General features: G+C 45.2%; 4 protein-coding genes across 4 annotated transcripts; 2 read left to right on the top strand and 2 right to left on the bottom strand.

Moving 5' to 3' along the window:
• Positions 1-64: 64 nt before the first annotated feature.
• Positions 65-2,080, top strand: BDR25DRAFT_303768 (uncharacterized protein). Its single transcript, XM_033690073.1, has 4 exons — positions 65-404; positions 454-653; positions 707-1,616; positions 1,686-2,080. Exons 1-4 carry the CDS (start codon positions 84-86, stop codon positions 1,740-1,742), a joined length of 1,488 nt encoding a protein of 495 aa, XP_033547625.1. The 5' UTR covers positions 65-83; the 3' UTR covers positions 1,743-2,080.
• A 23-nt stretch (positions 2,081-2,103) lies between these two features.
• On the bottom strand, positions 2,104-5,228 carry BDR25DRAFT_355263 (uncharacterized protein; the record flags this gene model as incomplete). Its single annotated transcript, XM_033695429.1, has 20 exons — positions 2,104-2,177; positions 2,212-2,333; positions 2,358-2,435; positions 2,517-2,570; positions 2,630-2,836; positions 2,908-3,009; positions 3,038-3,316; positions 3,439-3,494; positions 3,549-3,605; positions 3,670-3,747; positions 3,791-3,881; positions 3,933-4,051; positions 4,128-4,196; positions 4,255-4,613; positions 4,654-4,706; positions 4,754-4,846; positions 4,894-4,971; positions 5,009-5,058; positions 5,085-5,133; positions 5,167-5,228. The coding sequence occupies 20 exons, from the start codon at positions 5,226-5,228 to the stop codon at positions 2,104-2,106; spliced, it is 2,130 nt and encodes a 709-aa protein (XP_033547624.1).
• Positions 5,229-5,327: 99 nt separating this feature from the next.
• Positions 5,328-7,036, top strand: BDR25DRAFT_261957 (FAD binding domain-containing protein). Its single transcript, XM_033686736.1, has 3 exons — positions 5,328-5,548; positions 5,619-6,025; positions 6,099-7,036. The coding sequence occupies exons 1-3, from the start codon at positions 5,362-5,364 to the stop codon at positions 7,029-7,031; spliced, it is 1,527 nt and encodes a 508-aa protein (XP_033547623.1). The 5' UTR covers positions 5,328-5,361; the 3' UTR covers positions 7,032-7,036.
• Positions 7,037-7,361: 325 nt separating this feature from the next.
• Positions 7,362-9,602, bottom strand: BDR25DRAFT_314453 (uncharacterized protein; the record flags this gene model as incomplete). Its single annotated transcript, XM_033691451.1, has 1 exon — positions 7,362-9,602. One exon carries the CDS (start codon positions 9,600-9,602, stop codon positions 7,362-7,364), a length of 2,241 nt encoding a protein of 746 aa, XP_033547622.1.
• Between the last annotated feature and the right edge of the window lie 3,159 nt (positions 9,603-12,761).

Here is a 12,761-nt window from a genome sequence, read left to right as displayed (position 1 = left end):
TCAGCCTCGATTCGTTTGCCTATATCTATTTCGATTCCCAATGAGCTGTCTCAAGGTTCTTATCCCAGATTTCGTTCTGCAGCATGTCAATGGGTCCAGTTTTGCAGCCTCACGGGGCAACACCCACAAGTCCTTCACAGTCCGACATGTTACCACTAGAAACCAAGATGGCGACCGGTGCCAACCTAGCAACTCACCTTGAAGTTCAAAGTGATGCCCGAACGCCTATTTCCCCTACTCAAACCCCCCTTACTCCAGATTCAATGCGCGCCCAAAGAGATCTCCAGTTACTTCGGACGATATGGGATAAAAATATGCAGAACAAGCCCGTGAAGCATGATAGAGTGTGCGTTCTTTTGTTATCCTGGCGGGAAGAGCTCGATGACCTCAAAGTGAAACCAGAGGTGACGAACCATGTGACCTTGGAGTGGTATTCTAGACTAATAGCAATAGGTTGATCAATTACAGGCAGTTTTCACCGATCTCTATGGGTTCAAGGTTACGCGGGAAGTATTGGATAATGAGCTGCCCAAACATCAACTCAATTGCTATCTATCTACCTTCATGTATAAAAATGATGGTAAAGACACATTGTTAATCGTCTATTATGCTGGCCATGGTAGCTATCGTCAGAACAGCGTTCATATGCACGCGTACGACCCCCCCTTTGCACCTTTTCTATCATATTTCGTCTGACAAAGCATAGCACAACAGGTCTGCAGACAGAGAACGAGGAGCAACGCAATTGTATCGCCTGGTCTGGTGCGGAGAGTAATCTTACTAGTTCCCAAGCAGATGTGCTTGTCATTTTCGACTGCTGCGAGGCTGGTGGAATTGGGGGACACAAAGTCCGGTCCTATTCCAAGCCAAATTTCGAATTCATTGCTGCCTGTGGGATGAGGGAAAAGGCTGCTCGGCCTGGGGAAAAGTCTTTCACCAGTGCACTGATGTGGGCATTGAGAGAATTAATATGCGAATATCCATTCACGTCGATCACTCTGGTCGATAAGATCAAGAAATATCCACATCGCGACCCGAGACAAAACCCAGAGCTCCTCCGGCGAGATGAGGTTGCGGACGGAATAGTCTGGATTGCGCCGATTAAAGCCGGTGAACCACAGCCAGAATCAATTGCGCGGAGCGAGCATCGCGATCCACGTCACGAATACATCGACCTACGACTTAACTTCTATCGGCCTGTTAAGGCCGAGGATGTTAAGGAAATGGCAAGAACTCTCAGTCGGCTTGTCAACAACGAGCCAACATTTGAAGCGAAACACATTGCTTTACTGGATGTATCGTCAACGTTCTCGAAGGCTGTTTCAATCTTTAGAAATAGCACCGCGACAGGGAAGCGTAAGAGGTCTTTGTCGACACGTCATAACGGGTCTACATCAACAACAGTAATATATTCTGGCGAGGCCCGGCGTGGACTCCTAGAGTCTACTCTCGTTGAAGCACCGACGTATACTCTTCCGCTGGCGAAACGCCCACGATGTGAGGAGTTGCAACCCGAATTAGTTGTTGAGCAGCAAGGGGCTCTCTATCATTTTCGCATGTTCCTCAATTGTTCTCTGCAAAGCGTGGGATCCCAAATTGGGCGTGTAGCTGATCGAGTAGGTTCTTCCACATCTTTTTAACTTGAATCAACTCCGGTATTTCTAGGTTCGCTAACGGAAATTTAGGTCCGGCCGCCTCTAAGAAACAGAGATGTACCAGAGCCGATTCACCATAGTGCTTGATATTATTATGGAGTACGGCAACCCCAAGTGTCCTATGACGTTGTGCAATCCTTTTTCATACATCAATAGAGTTTCGTGGGCGATCTCTTTGCACTGAAACGCAACCCTGTATTAACTTCTCATCAGAGAATTGACTTCATCTGCATGTCTTCCTTCCCAATATCTTAAGAGGAGGAAAGTTTATGGATGTACCGAACATTGCCTTCTTGTACTTGTAATAGAACTGGTCAAGTATGTTAAATGATTTGGGGGGTTTTTCTTGGGGGGGAAGGGTTGTCCAACTGTTCGAGTTGCCCCAAACATACAAGCTGTACTACAAAATAGTTCATAACTCCGAACCTTACATATTCCTGTACACACGTTAAAGTGGACATGAATTGCTGTCCATTTTATCTTGAATTGTAGAATGAAGAATACTGAAAGCTTCCGTTTCAACTCAGGCCATCATCAACCTGCCGCAATATCCTACAATGTTCGCCTCTATCCTTCAAGGTAACCTTCCCTAGCATCCTTGGTACTAGTATCGCCTTGACTATGTGCTTAGACACACTGAACCCCTTCTTCGTTCTCCCCATTGCTCCCAGCCTACTGCTTCCAGAATGCCCACACCCTTACATCCCTGGCGCTTGCGTCTTCCCCAAATTCAATTTCCCACTCAACCAAAACCAGAGTGCAGGTAACGTGCCGACGATACTAGAAACAGCGCATCCCATATCACTCTACATACTTAAAAACATAAGACTGTGGCGATTGAGGCAGCGTCATTCCCAGCACATGAGTTTACTTTGGAGATTTGAGCTAGCCATGCGAATACGAAGGCGATAATGGCTCCATCGGGGGATAAAACGATTCCGAGGCCTAGTTTCTGGAAGGGGGAGGATCGCTACTACTGGAGCGAAATGGTTAGTGCTGGGGTTGGGGGAGGAGAGGGTAGGGTAGCCTTACTGATAGCGTCTGCAACGATGTCAGCTGTGGTTCCGAATTTTATCGAGATGTCAGCGCGGACGAGATTTCCCGGGTCGCTGCAGTCGGCTGTACTTTGGCTGGTAAAGGGGTTGGTAACGTCTCTAGGAGAGCTGATCTGCTTACCTGAACTCATGTATTTGGTTAATGGGACGCAAGTCAGTAGATTGGAAATCATGTAGGCTAAATGCAAAATCATGACGAAGCTGAAGCAGATCCGCTAGCCAATGAGGTACGTTGGCAGGCTTGTGAGCAGGCGGCGGAAGAAGAATGGAAGTGACAGTTTGGTGTCCCAGAGAGTAGTCTAGAAGAGTAACACCTGGCTAATATACTCGATAGTATCATGTGAAATTGCTGATGAGAAGTCAGGATGCAGAACCTGAACATCAACTTCAACGATGTTTACGTTGCAACGAAGTCGTGATGTGAAGGTGGCATCTGCGTCAGGAGGTTCATCCGCACTTGGGTGTACTATGCAATGATATAGAAATGTGGAAGGAATCTGGTGACAACGACTGATAGCCGGGTCAACGTGAAGGGTCCGAGAAAGACGAAGTAGTTGTGCGCAAAGAGCGGACGCTGAGAGCACCAGTGAATACTTCCTCGGAATGCTGTTGGGGCGGAGGCGACGCTACATGGAGTCTAGACTAGGACCTATATTTCAATTAATGAGGATAGGGTTAAGACGTAGATTTATATTCTTATTGTTATCTCTGTGTAGTTTAAACTTTACTGGTGGACTTTGAGCGACGCTGCATCTTGTTGGGAGCGTCTCATATCATCAAAGGCCTTGACCACCCAAAACACTATTTATTACAAATCATATGTAGAGGGATATCTGACAAAACAAAACAGGCTATAGATGTCGCCTAAGGCCGTATGCAGAGATATGGTAACCCTCTGTAAGGTATCGTGTTGCCCCTGTACACGGAAAAGGAAATAAAATTTAAAGCTATAGCGCTACATTCGTAGGCTCTAGCAGTAGGGAGAAGGGAGGAGAGAATTCGATGTCGTAGGGTAGACGACATAGATATAGAGACAACTCACCTACGCATAGGAAATAATAGCCAGGTTTTGTGAATCACCTCCCATATTGCTAAAGAAGAGAGGAGGCAGCCGGCGCCGGAAAAGTACCAATTCTGTCCAGAGTTCAACGGTTTGTGATAATTATAGTCGCTAGCCCTAGGAAGGCAACGCTAATAGTAGATGCATCAGCCCACCTTGCACTTGCTCGATGCTGATCGATGAGATTTGAAGCAAGGCTGGCGAAGAGGGCCCCACCAGATTGGCGAGGTCCCGAAATCTAGAACTGTCGTACTCGCATCAAAAGACCTCGGGCCGAGATCCTGAGCAGTTCACCACGTGCTTGTAGAAATATTATGCCTTGTAGATGAACTGTTTTAGCATAACTTTACTGCGAACTAGGGGATGAAAAGGAAATACCCCGCGCTTCAGATGCCGCCAATGCGAAGGCGCACTATTCCCTGCGAACTTCAAGGAGGAAATGACGAGCAAAAGTTTCTAGACCGTGGATTAAGTTTCACTCAACAGTATCTAGTGCGTGATTTTCCATCCTTGCAGATGTAATGAAGATGGTGGGATGCGGCGCGGTTGATAGGTGGGTGGGTGACATGAATCCTGAGGACAGAGGACATATTTTCCAGGAATCGGGGCAACGAGGCAAAAAGCGGCAGGGTATGACTTGAAGTGAAGTGAAGCCCTTCGACCCTGCATGTGTGGAGACTCGAAAGTCAAACTGATCACACAGGGAGAGTTGGTGTTGGCGTTGTGTTGGGTCCAGCATCGGTCCCATCGGTCCCGCGAACCAGGGTCCCAAGTGCTTTCCCAACCAGACCCTTGGAAACAGGGAAGCCGGGACGCGGAACCTCTTCCGCACGGCAACCCTTTCTTCCCCGAGCCCACCGTTCAGCGTCGAGAGTTAAAGAACCCCAATTGAATGATGCTACTGCTAAATCCATTTGGCATGATATAAGCTCGTAACTAGCCTAAACCTCAAATCCTCCCTATGAAAATACAAGAGTCAGCACAACCACGCCAAACAGAATTCGGCCATGGCGGGTGTCACATTTCCCTCCCACTCTAACGGAGGTTGGGATACGCCTCGTTCGTCCAAATAGAACCTAGAGGGCTGGGGCGAGTATTTCCCCTTACCTCAATCACACGCCACATTTCAGTTGTCACCCCGCCGCTGTCAGCACTCAAAGCAGAAGGAATAGAAGGTGTGGAAAGTTGGCACCACGTGTTACTGGACCAAACCGGAAGAGTCTTAAAATTAAACCTACGAAAACACAACATGCTGATGAATTAATCCAATACTACTTTCGGGTAATCGCTGTACTTCTTCTCAGCGATTCATACTTCAATTTGTCGTGCCTCATGGGAAAGACTCATCAGATCGGGCGGACCCCTGCATCTCGTTCATGATGAGATGTTAGTGAACAGGGACAAGACCAGCTTACCGGTAAATAAGCTGCAGAAATAGGGAAACATTACACCGTGCATCTTCGAGCTAGGCTTTATTGAATTGCACTAACTCACAACAAATGCGCTTTAAAGCTAGGTCTTCGTCCGCCCATGATGATCGCGACAACCCCCCGCTGGTTTATGTACACCTCCTAATCATCTAAGTTGCGCAATGTCGACTCTATCAACCCTCGCAGCATTGCTGCTCGTTGTTCAAACGGCTTTCACTGCGCCGACTGAGACGTCTGTATCCAGCGTATTCGGATCTGAGAAAGTAGCTTGTTCGATTTTCAAGCAGAAGTATCCAGATCATACTTTCTACCCCAACACGGCAGGATATACATACGAAACGCAGTCACGTAAGCCATAAACTTCAACCTCCCACATATTGTCCCTACATCCAGTCTAGCACTTACGTATAATACATAGAATACTGGTCCGCCCGCCAATTCTCCCTCCCAGCCTGCGTCTTCGTTCCTTCATCCGCAACCCAAGTCTCATTCGCAATAACAACCCTAACCCTCACATTGTCCAAATTCGCAATCCGGGGTGGCGGCCACATGCCCGTTCCTGGCTACAACAACATCGATTCTAACGGCATTCTCCTCTCGACTTCCAATCTTAGCACCTTGGCACTTTCTAAAGACCAGGCTACCGTTTCCATAGGCCCTGGAAATCGCTGGCGCAACGTCTATGCGTATCTCCAGCCATATGGGCTCGCCGTTGCTGGGGGGAGAGTTGGGAGTGTAGGGGTTCCGGGGCTTTTATTAGGTGGAGGGATTTCCTTTTATTCGAATCAATATGGGTTTGCGTCAAATAACGTTGTTAAATATGAGGTATATCTCCCCGCCGCCGAGTTAGAAACTTCTACTCTATACCCCCATCTGTTTTATAAGCTGAACTTCACAGTGCGTACTAGCTAGTGGCATCATTATCGAAGCAACCGCCAGAAACGCCTATTCCGACCTTTTCTGGGCGCTGAAAGGCGGCGGAAACTCCTTCTGTATTGTCACACGCTTCGACCTCAAGGCCTTCAAATCGCCGAAAGTATGGGTGGGAATGGCACAATACGATCAATCCCAGAGTGCCAACTATCTTGACGCGGTATACACTTTCGGTAAATACGGCGCGCTGGATTCAAAAGCCGCGATTATCCCAACTGTCGTAATGCTTCCTGGAATAAATACGACAATATACGTCACGGCGAAGTTCTATGATTCTGAAACGAGCAGTCCGACGGTTTTTGAGAACTTTACTGCGCCGAACTTAGTTTCGTTTTCGGACTCATTCGCGCTACAGCCGTTGAGCACGTACATTGATTCGACCGATGTTCTCCAACCGCTTGGCCTTCGTCAGGAATTTCGCGTTATGTCAAGCATTGTGAGTCGTGACGCCATTGGGCTCATTCACGACACCTATACTTCTGCGGTATCCGCAAAACTGTCTGGTGTTGCGAATCTCACCACAACGATTACCTTTCAGCCTATCACGAAAGAGTTCATCCAGCAAGGGATAAACGCGGGCGGAAACCCTCAGGGTGTTGATATTTCCAAAGCGCCGTATTTCTGGATGGACGAGAGTTGGAGTTGGACGCGAGAAGAGGATGATGAGACCATTCTTAATTTTGCGGACTCAGTGACGGCGGATATTAATAAGCAATTACAGGCCAAGGGACTGGCCGGGACATACCTCTATATGAATGATGCTGGGAAGGGACAACCTATTTTCCAGAGCTATCCTGCAAAGAACTTGGAGAGGCTAAAAGAGGTCCGGGAAAAGTACGATCCATCGAGGATATATACGAACTTGACGCCTGGAGGGTGGAAGGTATTGCAGGCATGAGCGGGACATTTGTGGTGGGAAGCTATTCAAATGTATCAATTAAGAGTTTAGCATCCTTCGCAGACGAATGCTTTATCCTAATTCCTAATATCAGCTTCTAGGATGCTTAAAATTCTGGCTCAGGCAGAAGTCTGCATCCTCTTGGCACATTTCATAACCCCAGCACTAGGTGTAATGCCCCGCACACTGGAAAGCCATTGTGCCTAGACACTGGTTGCTAAAATCCGAAATATTGCTAACAGAAAACTCTCTACTAGCAGTTGCAGTGCCGCCTGTTGCTCCCCGAAATTCACCAGAGGTTTAATGAAAGTAGGAGGGGAACTCTTGACATTAGTCGATGAGGAAATCCAAACCCGCTCTCTCGGCGTATGAGACACAGCATCTAAGGCACGCATCGCGCCTCAAAATCCCTCGCAAGTGCCCTTGACTACTCATGAGACAAGCGATCTGTCCAAGTTCGTTTCTGTGTGCACGGTACAACTTTAAATCCCGGTATCCTGATACAAAAACACCTGGTGGAGAAGCTGTGTGATGGGAACCCGGAACCAACTCTTCGACCACTTCGCCTTCAACAAGGCGTCCAACAAATCCTTCGTCGTGGGAGCAGTCAATTGTTCTATCACCGTAGAGTATGGACCAGGACTCTTTGGCAATGTTAGATACGGACGTCTCAATTTGAATTCCGGAATTTCCACACTCGAGAGTAAGGCCAAGTTCTAACGAGCCTTGCACTTCGTCAACAGACCACCGGGTATCTACGTGCCCTGTCATGTCCCTAGATCTCAATATGCAAGGTCCGCTCAGGTTACTAGATGCAGCGTTGCCAATTACAGTCGTGGAATTTTTCGAACTGCGAATTAGCTCTGCGCGGTAACCCTGGAACTGGAGGTGCCCAGCTTCAACGACAACTGTCTCACATGCCTCAGGGCTGAGATCTAGCTGAAGTAGAAGATTGCGGTAGATGAGAAAGCCATCCACAACAAAGGCATCAACATTATCCAGAGACTTGGGGCCTGATCCCCTGACCCAATAATACCAACTACCTAGGATATCAGACTGTGCCAGAGGTTTCGGCTTTCTCATGCATCGAAGGGTTCGTCCGATAGCCGAGTTCTGCGGACGGCTTGAAGAACGAACTCGAATGGTGGTCTTGGACGTCTCGTTGAAGCAAAGGAAGGATATTAAAACCAAATATGTTGTGAGAGTGTGGGTGAGCGAAGCATAATCCTCTCGAGAGAGAGGCTTATTCTCTCTCAGCCTTCGCTGGGACTGTTCATTCTTGCTCAACCCCTCAAAGTCTGCAATGTTTGCCATGGTAGTTTTCGAATATCTGAGGCCTCTCCAAGTCGCTTCGGTAGGCTGGAGATCAGTAAGTCTCGATGCCTCGTCCATCATCTTAACAGACGCAAGCTCCGAGCACCCCCACCAGAGTGCTACAGCCTTGGGGGTAAGACGGCGTTTTATTTCTCCACATGCCTTAGATTCGGATGTTTCTTTAGTGGATGCGGTGGATGAGTCGCTTTCGTAATCCAACGAGCCGGTTGGGTTGGAGTGGTCGTGGACTTCGCGTTTCCAGGTCGTTAAAATCGAGGAGGCAACGCAGACGACAAGGATCGCAATGTCGTTTGCTTCCCTTTCACCTAGAGCCTGCCCTATTGTTGCAATTTTTCCAATTCCATGAATATCGATTCTGTTAGCTCGCGGCTTTCCAGTTTCATCCAAAACTAGCAGGTCTTGGATATCGTTAAGCGTCTGTCCAAATTTGACCCTAGTTGTCTTCTGGCCGAGAGACTTCTCCAGCCGGACCTGCCAGGCGTCTGAAGAAGCGTTCCCAAATACCAATTCTCCATTTACTGTCACACAGACACGGAGCCCGCATACTGTGTGCGCGAGAAGGAACGGAAGTGATATACTTCCACCGGTGTGGAGAGTGCAACGAAAGTCAGGGAAATTTGTGACTGCACACAGAGCCTGAAAATAGGCAGCCATGCACTGATTCGGGATTTCAAAAGAATCCGAGGATACCGGACCCTGATCTCTCGTCCAAATAGGTGAGTTCTCAAGGACTGCAACCTGGGCTGCCATAATCTCCTCCTGCCAGCTGATGCAGCTCGTTTGGCTCTCTATAGTTGTTACCACGTTCTTAATCTGTGTCTTGCGTGGCTTAATTTGAACCAGATTATTGGGGCTCGAATCAATAACGAGCCGCACAATCTCAGAAACATCTCGAGCATCCATGCATTCGAGGAGAAGCGAAAGGACCATGACGGCGGCCTCCCCTGCACGGGTCTTTGCCATGAAATTGCTCGTCGACGATTGGCCGGTAACAACCTCGATACCGGTCTCACAAAATTCCCATGTCGTGGAACCTCGGGTCCACTTGCCGTTGAATTGGTCGATAGCCTCGTCCACCGGTCTTAGAAGACCGAGAGACTGCACGATGGCAATCACGCCTATTGGTTCAGCATTATCATTGTAAAGTTGTTGGTACACCTTGAGGCTAAGAGATGGTCCAAAATCAATAAGTTTGAAGGCATTGAAGGGAACTTGGGTGACGCTGGAATTGCTCATGACGTGTCCGCTGATAAAAAAGCAAAAAAAGCGGGTTTGTTTCTCCTGATTGCGACAGTGGTTGTTCGGCGTCGTGAGAGACTACTACTGAAGTTTTAGGTGGGTGAAATTGCGCTTTAGCAGGAGAATGGTGAAGATAATTGTATGAGCGAAGACTGATGGAGCGGTAGGTGCGAATGGAAGAGGTGGTGGCTACCCGTGGGGGCTCGCCAATTTAGCAGCCTTGTGGGCCAAACGCACCTTCCATTTCAAATAACCTGCCTTGGTCCAATCAGCTCAGACTCCACCCTGCACAATTTTACAGCTGTAGCAGAACATGGCACGTGATGCCAGGTAAGAAGCCAATCCCATCAATGCAATGATTGCTATTGTAATTTTATAATATGCGGCCATACTATTGTTATCTAAGCCTTCTAAGAACTCTTTGTGGACTTCTCCTTCGCGGTATTCTCCTTTACGGTATCCTCCACCACGGGCGTTACGACCACTGGTTGGGCCAGAGGGACATGCGGGTCTCCAACCCCACGGAGGAAGGACGGACCGAGGCTAGCGAGGGCACGGCCCGCAAAAGTCACATCACATGATGCTCCAGATCAGGTATAGTGTAACAAAAAGGCTAGAACTAATGTGTACATAGACTTGGCAGTAGTCGCAAGTCTTGGCAAGTGGTCGCAGTGGTCGCAGAATATTTCTGCGACCACTCCTAGGTATATAGTCTTAACCTCTCTTTATCTTTTAAGAGGTTGTAGTTATTCTTATCTTTAAGGCATAACCTTAGGTATAGCAATATATCTAGTATTCTTTTTAATATAAAGTATATAAAAGACTTTTTGTAATTTATAAAAAAACTAAAGCTAATTTGTTATTTTACTATTTCTACTTTACTTTTTTTTACTAACCTTCTCTCTTACTTCACTTTCTGCTAGATTATACAAAGGACTGTACACTTTTTGTTGCGTTGCTAAAAGGTCAACCTTCTAGCTAGCTGTTACAACCACTAGTTAGGCTAGAGGAACATGCGGGTCTCCAACCCCACAGTGTAACGATTCTCACGAATCGTTCCATCTTGGGTCGCTCAGAACCTATCCGAAGGGTCCTTGTATCGGCCCCGACTATGACTTGACCCTGTCCCCTGCAGTTACCTCTATTCCCCTAAGTATTTAGTCGCACCTCTCCTCTTAGCTAGCTTAGTAGTTTTCTAATATCCTTTGTATAAGGCCTATAGGTGTTAATAGAATTCCCAGGTTATTAAGTCCCCACGCACTTCTATATGCCTCTAAGTGGATTCCTACTGTATTTAGACCTATTGTCTTGCCTGTGCTGTTACACACAAAGGAAGAACAGACTAAGGTGTAACAGCGCAGGCAAGACAATGGGTCCGAATGCGGTGGGAATCCACTCAGAGGCATATGGGAGTGCGTGGGGACTCTGAACCTGGGAATGCCATTGACACCTATAGGCCTTGTACAAAAGGATATTAGAAAACTACTAAGCTAGCTATAAGGGCAAGGTGCGACTAAATACATAAGAGAATAAGAGTAACAGTAGGGGTTAGAGCTAGGTTAAGGTTAGGGCTAATACAAGGGCCTTCTAAAGGTTCTAGGCAACTTAAGATAAAACAATTTATAAGAATTGTTACACTACCCCCCCCTCTATAGACAAATAGTCCTTATTAGTAGTAATTATAGTACAAAGTATTACTATTATGTCTTCTACCTTAAACTAAAATTAGTCTAATTTAGCTAGGTGTCCTTACTAAGTATTCCTTCGCACTGCTAGCAGTGTCCTCCACACCTAACGCTATGCGCGCCTGTTCTAATAGTAATCTATATAGATGTCTAGCCTAGTAATTATTAAGACCTTTGTTTATTACTATCTATGTAGTTATTAATCTTAGGCGTGCGTTTAGTGTAGTAGCATTTAAGTGTTATTAAAAGTGCCTTGAGGGTCTCTTGCTATTAGAGTAGTAAGAGTAATTTAAGGCGTTATTAGGGGTAATTTAGTAGTAGCCTAGCAGTGTTTTAGTAGATTAGCTGCTTAAGCTGTGCTTATAGTTAGGTATAAATATACTGCTAGAGGTTAACTCTAAATGTCACGGTATCCTCCTCGGATCCCAGACATAACTGTATTAGACGCGTACTAGAGTATTATTAGTGCATGTCTAACATAAACACAACACAACACAGACATAAACTTAAGCATAAACTACCTTAACACTAACTAAACCTAGAACAGGCTTAATTTATACCTAAAGCGCTTAGACTTCTAAGCTAAGTATTTAATTACTAATTTTCTTTTAAACTTTTTTATTCCTTACATAACATCTTATACTTACTATAATACCTTACATAGTAATTAAACTAGACCTCTATAAAGCTCTATAACCTTACTTGTGCATAATTATAACATTATGTTATATTAAAACTTTAGCTAAGAATAGCCTTTAAATCTAATTTAATAAGCTTAGTACTTGCATAACTTTAAGCTATTAAAGTAAGCTAAAAAGCCTTTTAAAAAGCGCTTACTTTATAAAAAAGCTACTATGTTACAAGCTTTAAAGCTTTTTAAAAGAACTTTAAAGAACAGCTTTATATTATTAAGTAGTCTATTTTTACCTTAACTTTTATTATAGTAGTAAGAACTAAGAACTTACTAGCCTTAAAGCTTACTTAGAAGTCTAGAGATAGCTTAACTCTTTTCTACCTAACACTACTTATAACCTATAACTTTTTTAACTTAGTAATAAAATCTAACTAACTCTCTAATCCTCTGCTGTTTAATAGAAAATAAAAAGACCTACCTTTCTTCCTATATAAGCTCTAATATAAACTTAAAAGAAACATAGACTAATTCCTTTCTAAACACTTTTAGTTACTATACACTTACTTTTAACTTAACTATAATATAACAGCCTTAATTAACTTACTAATAAATAAAAATATTATTAACTTAGATTAATTTATAGTGTTTTTATAAGTAACTTATAAAGACTTAAATAAAAAGTTAATAGCCTTAAGTTGCCTAAACACTTTATAATAAAAAAAAAAAAGCTTTACTTTATACTTTACTAAGTTTTGCTAACTTGTATTTAATATAAGCCTAAATAAGATAAGTTTAATTATAGCCTTATATAACTTCCTCTTAACTAAACTATAACAT

The sequence above is a fragment of the Lindgomyces ingoldianus genome (assembly GCF_010093535.1).
Source record: "Lindgomyces ingoldianus strain ATCC 200398 unplaced genomic scaffold BDR25scaffold_16, whole genome shotgun sequence".
Classification (NCBI taxonomy): Eukaryota; Fungi; Ascomycota; class Dothideomycetes; order Pleosporales; family Lindgomycetaceae; genus Lindgomyces; species Lindgomyces ingoldianus.
Note: the sequence above shows the minus strand (reverse complement) of the source record. Positions and strands in the feature narration are given on the sequence as shown.

What these genes read in the sequence shown, in the direction of transcription:
- BDR25DRAFT_303768 (XM_033690073.1), top strand. Translation starts at nt 84, where the DNA reads ATGTCAATGGGTCCAGTTTTGCAGCCTCACGGGGCAACACCCACAAGT. An exon ending in ACCTCAAAGTGAAACCAGAG is followed by an intron (nt 405 to 453) that starts GTGACGAACCAT and finishes TAATAGCAATAG; the next exon opens with GTTGATCAATTACAGGCAGT. An exon ending in AACAGCGTTCATATGCACGC is followed by an intron (nt 654 to 706) that starts GTACGACCCCCC and finishes GACAAAGCATAG; the next exon opens with CACAACAGGTCTGCAGACAG.
- BDR25DRAFT_261957 (XM_033686736.1), top strand. Translation starts at nt 5,362, where the DNA reads ATGTCGACTCTATCAACCCTCGCAGCATTGCTGCTCGTTGTTCAAACG. An exon ending in TACATACGAAACGCAGTCAC is followed by an intron (nt 5,549 to 5,618) that starts GTAAGCCATAAA and finishes TATAATACATAG; the next exon opens with AATACTGGTCCGCCCGCCAA. An exon ending in ATAACGTTGTTAAATATGAG is followed by an intron (nt 6,026 to 6,098) that starts GTATATCTCCCC and finishes TGAACTTCACAG; the next exon opens with TGCGTACTAGCTAGTGGCAT.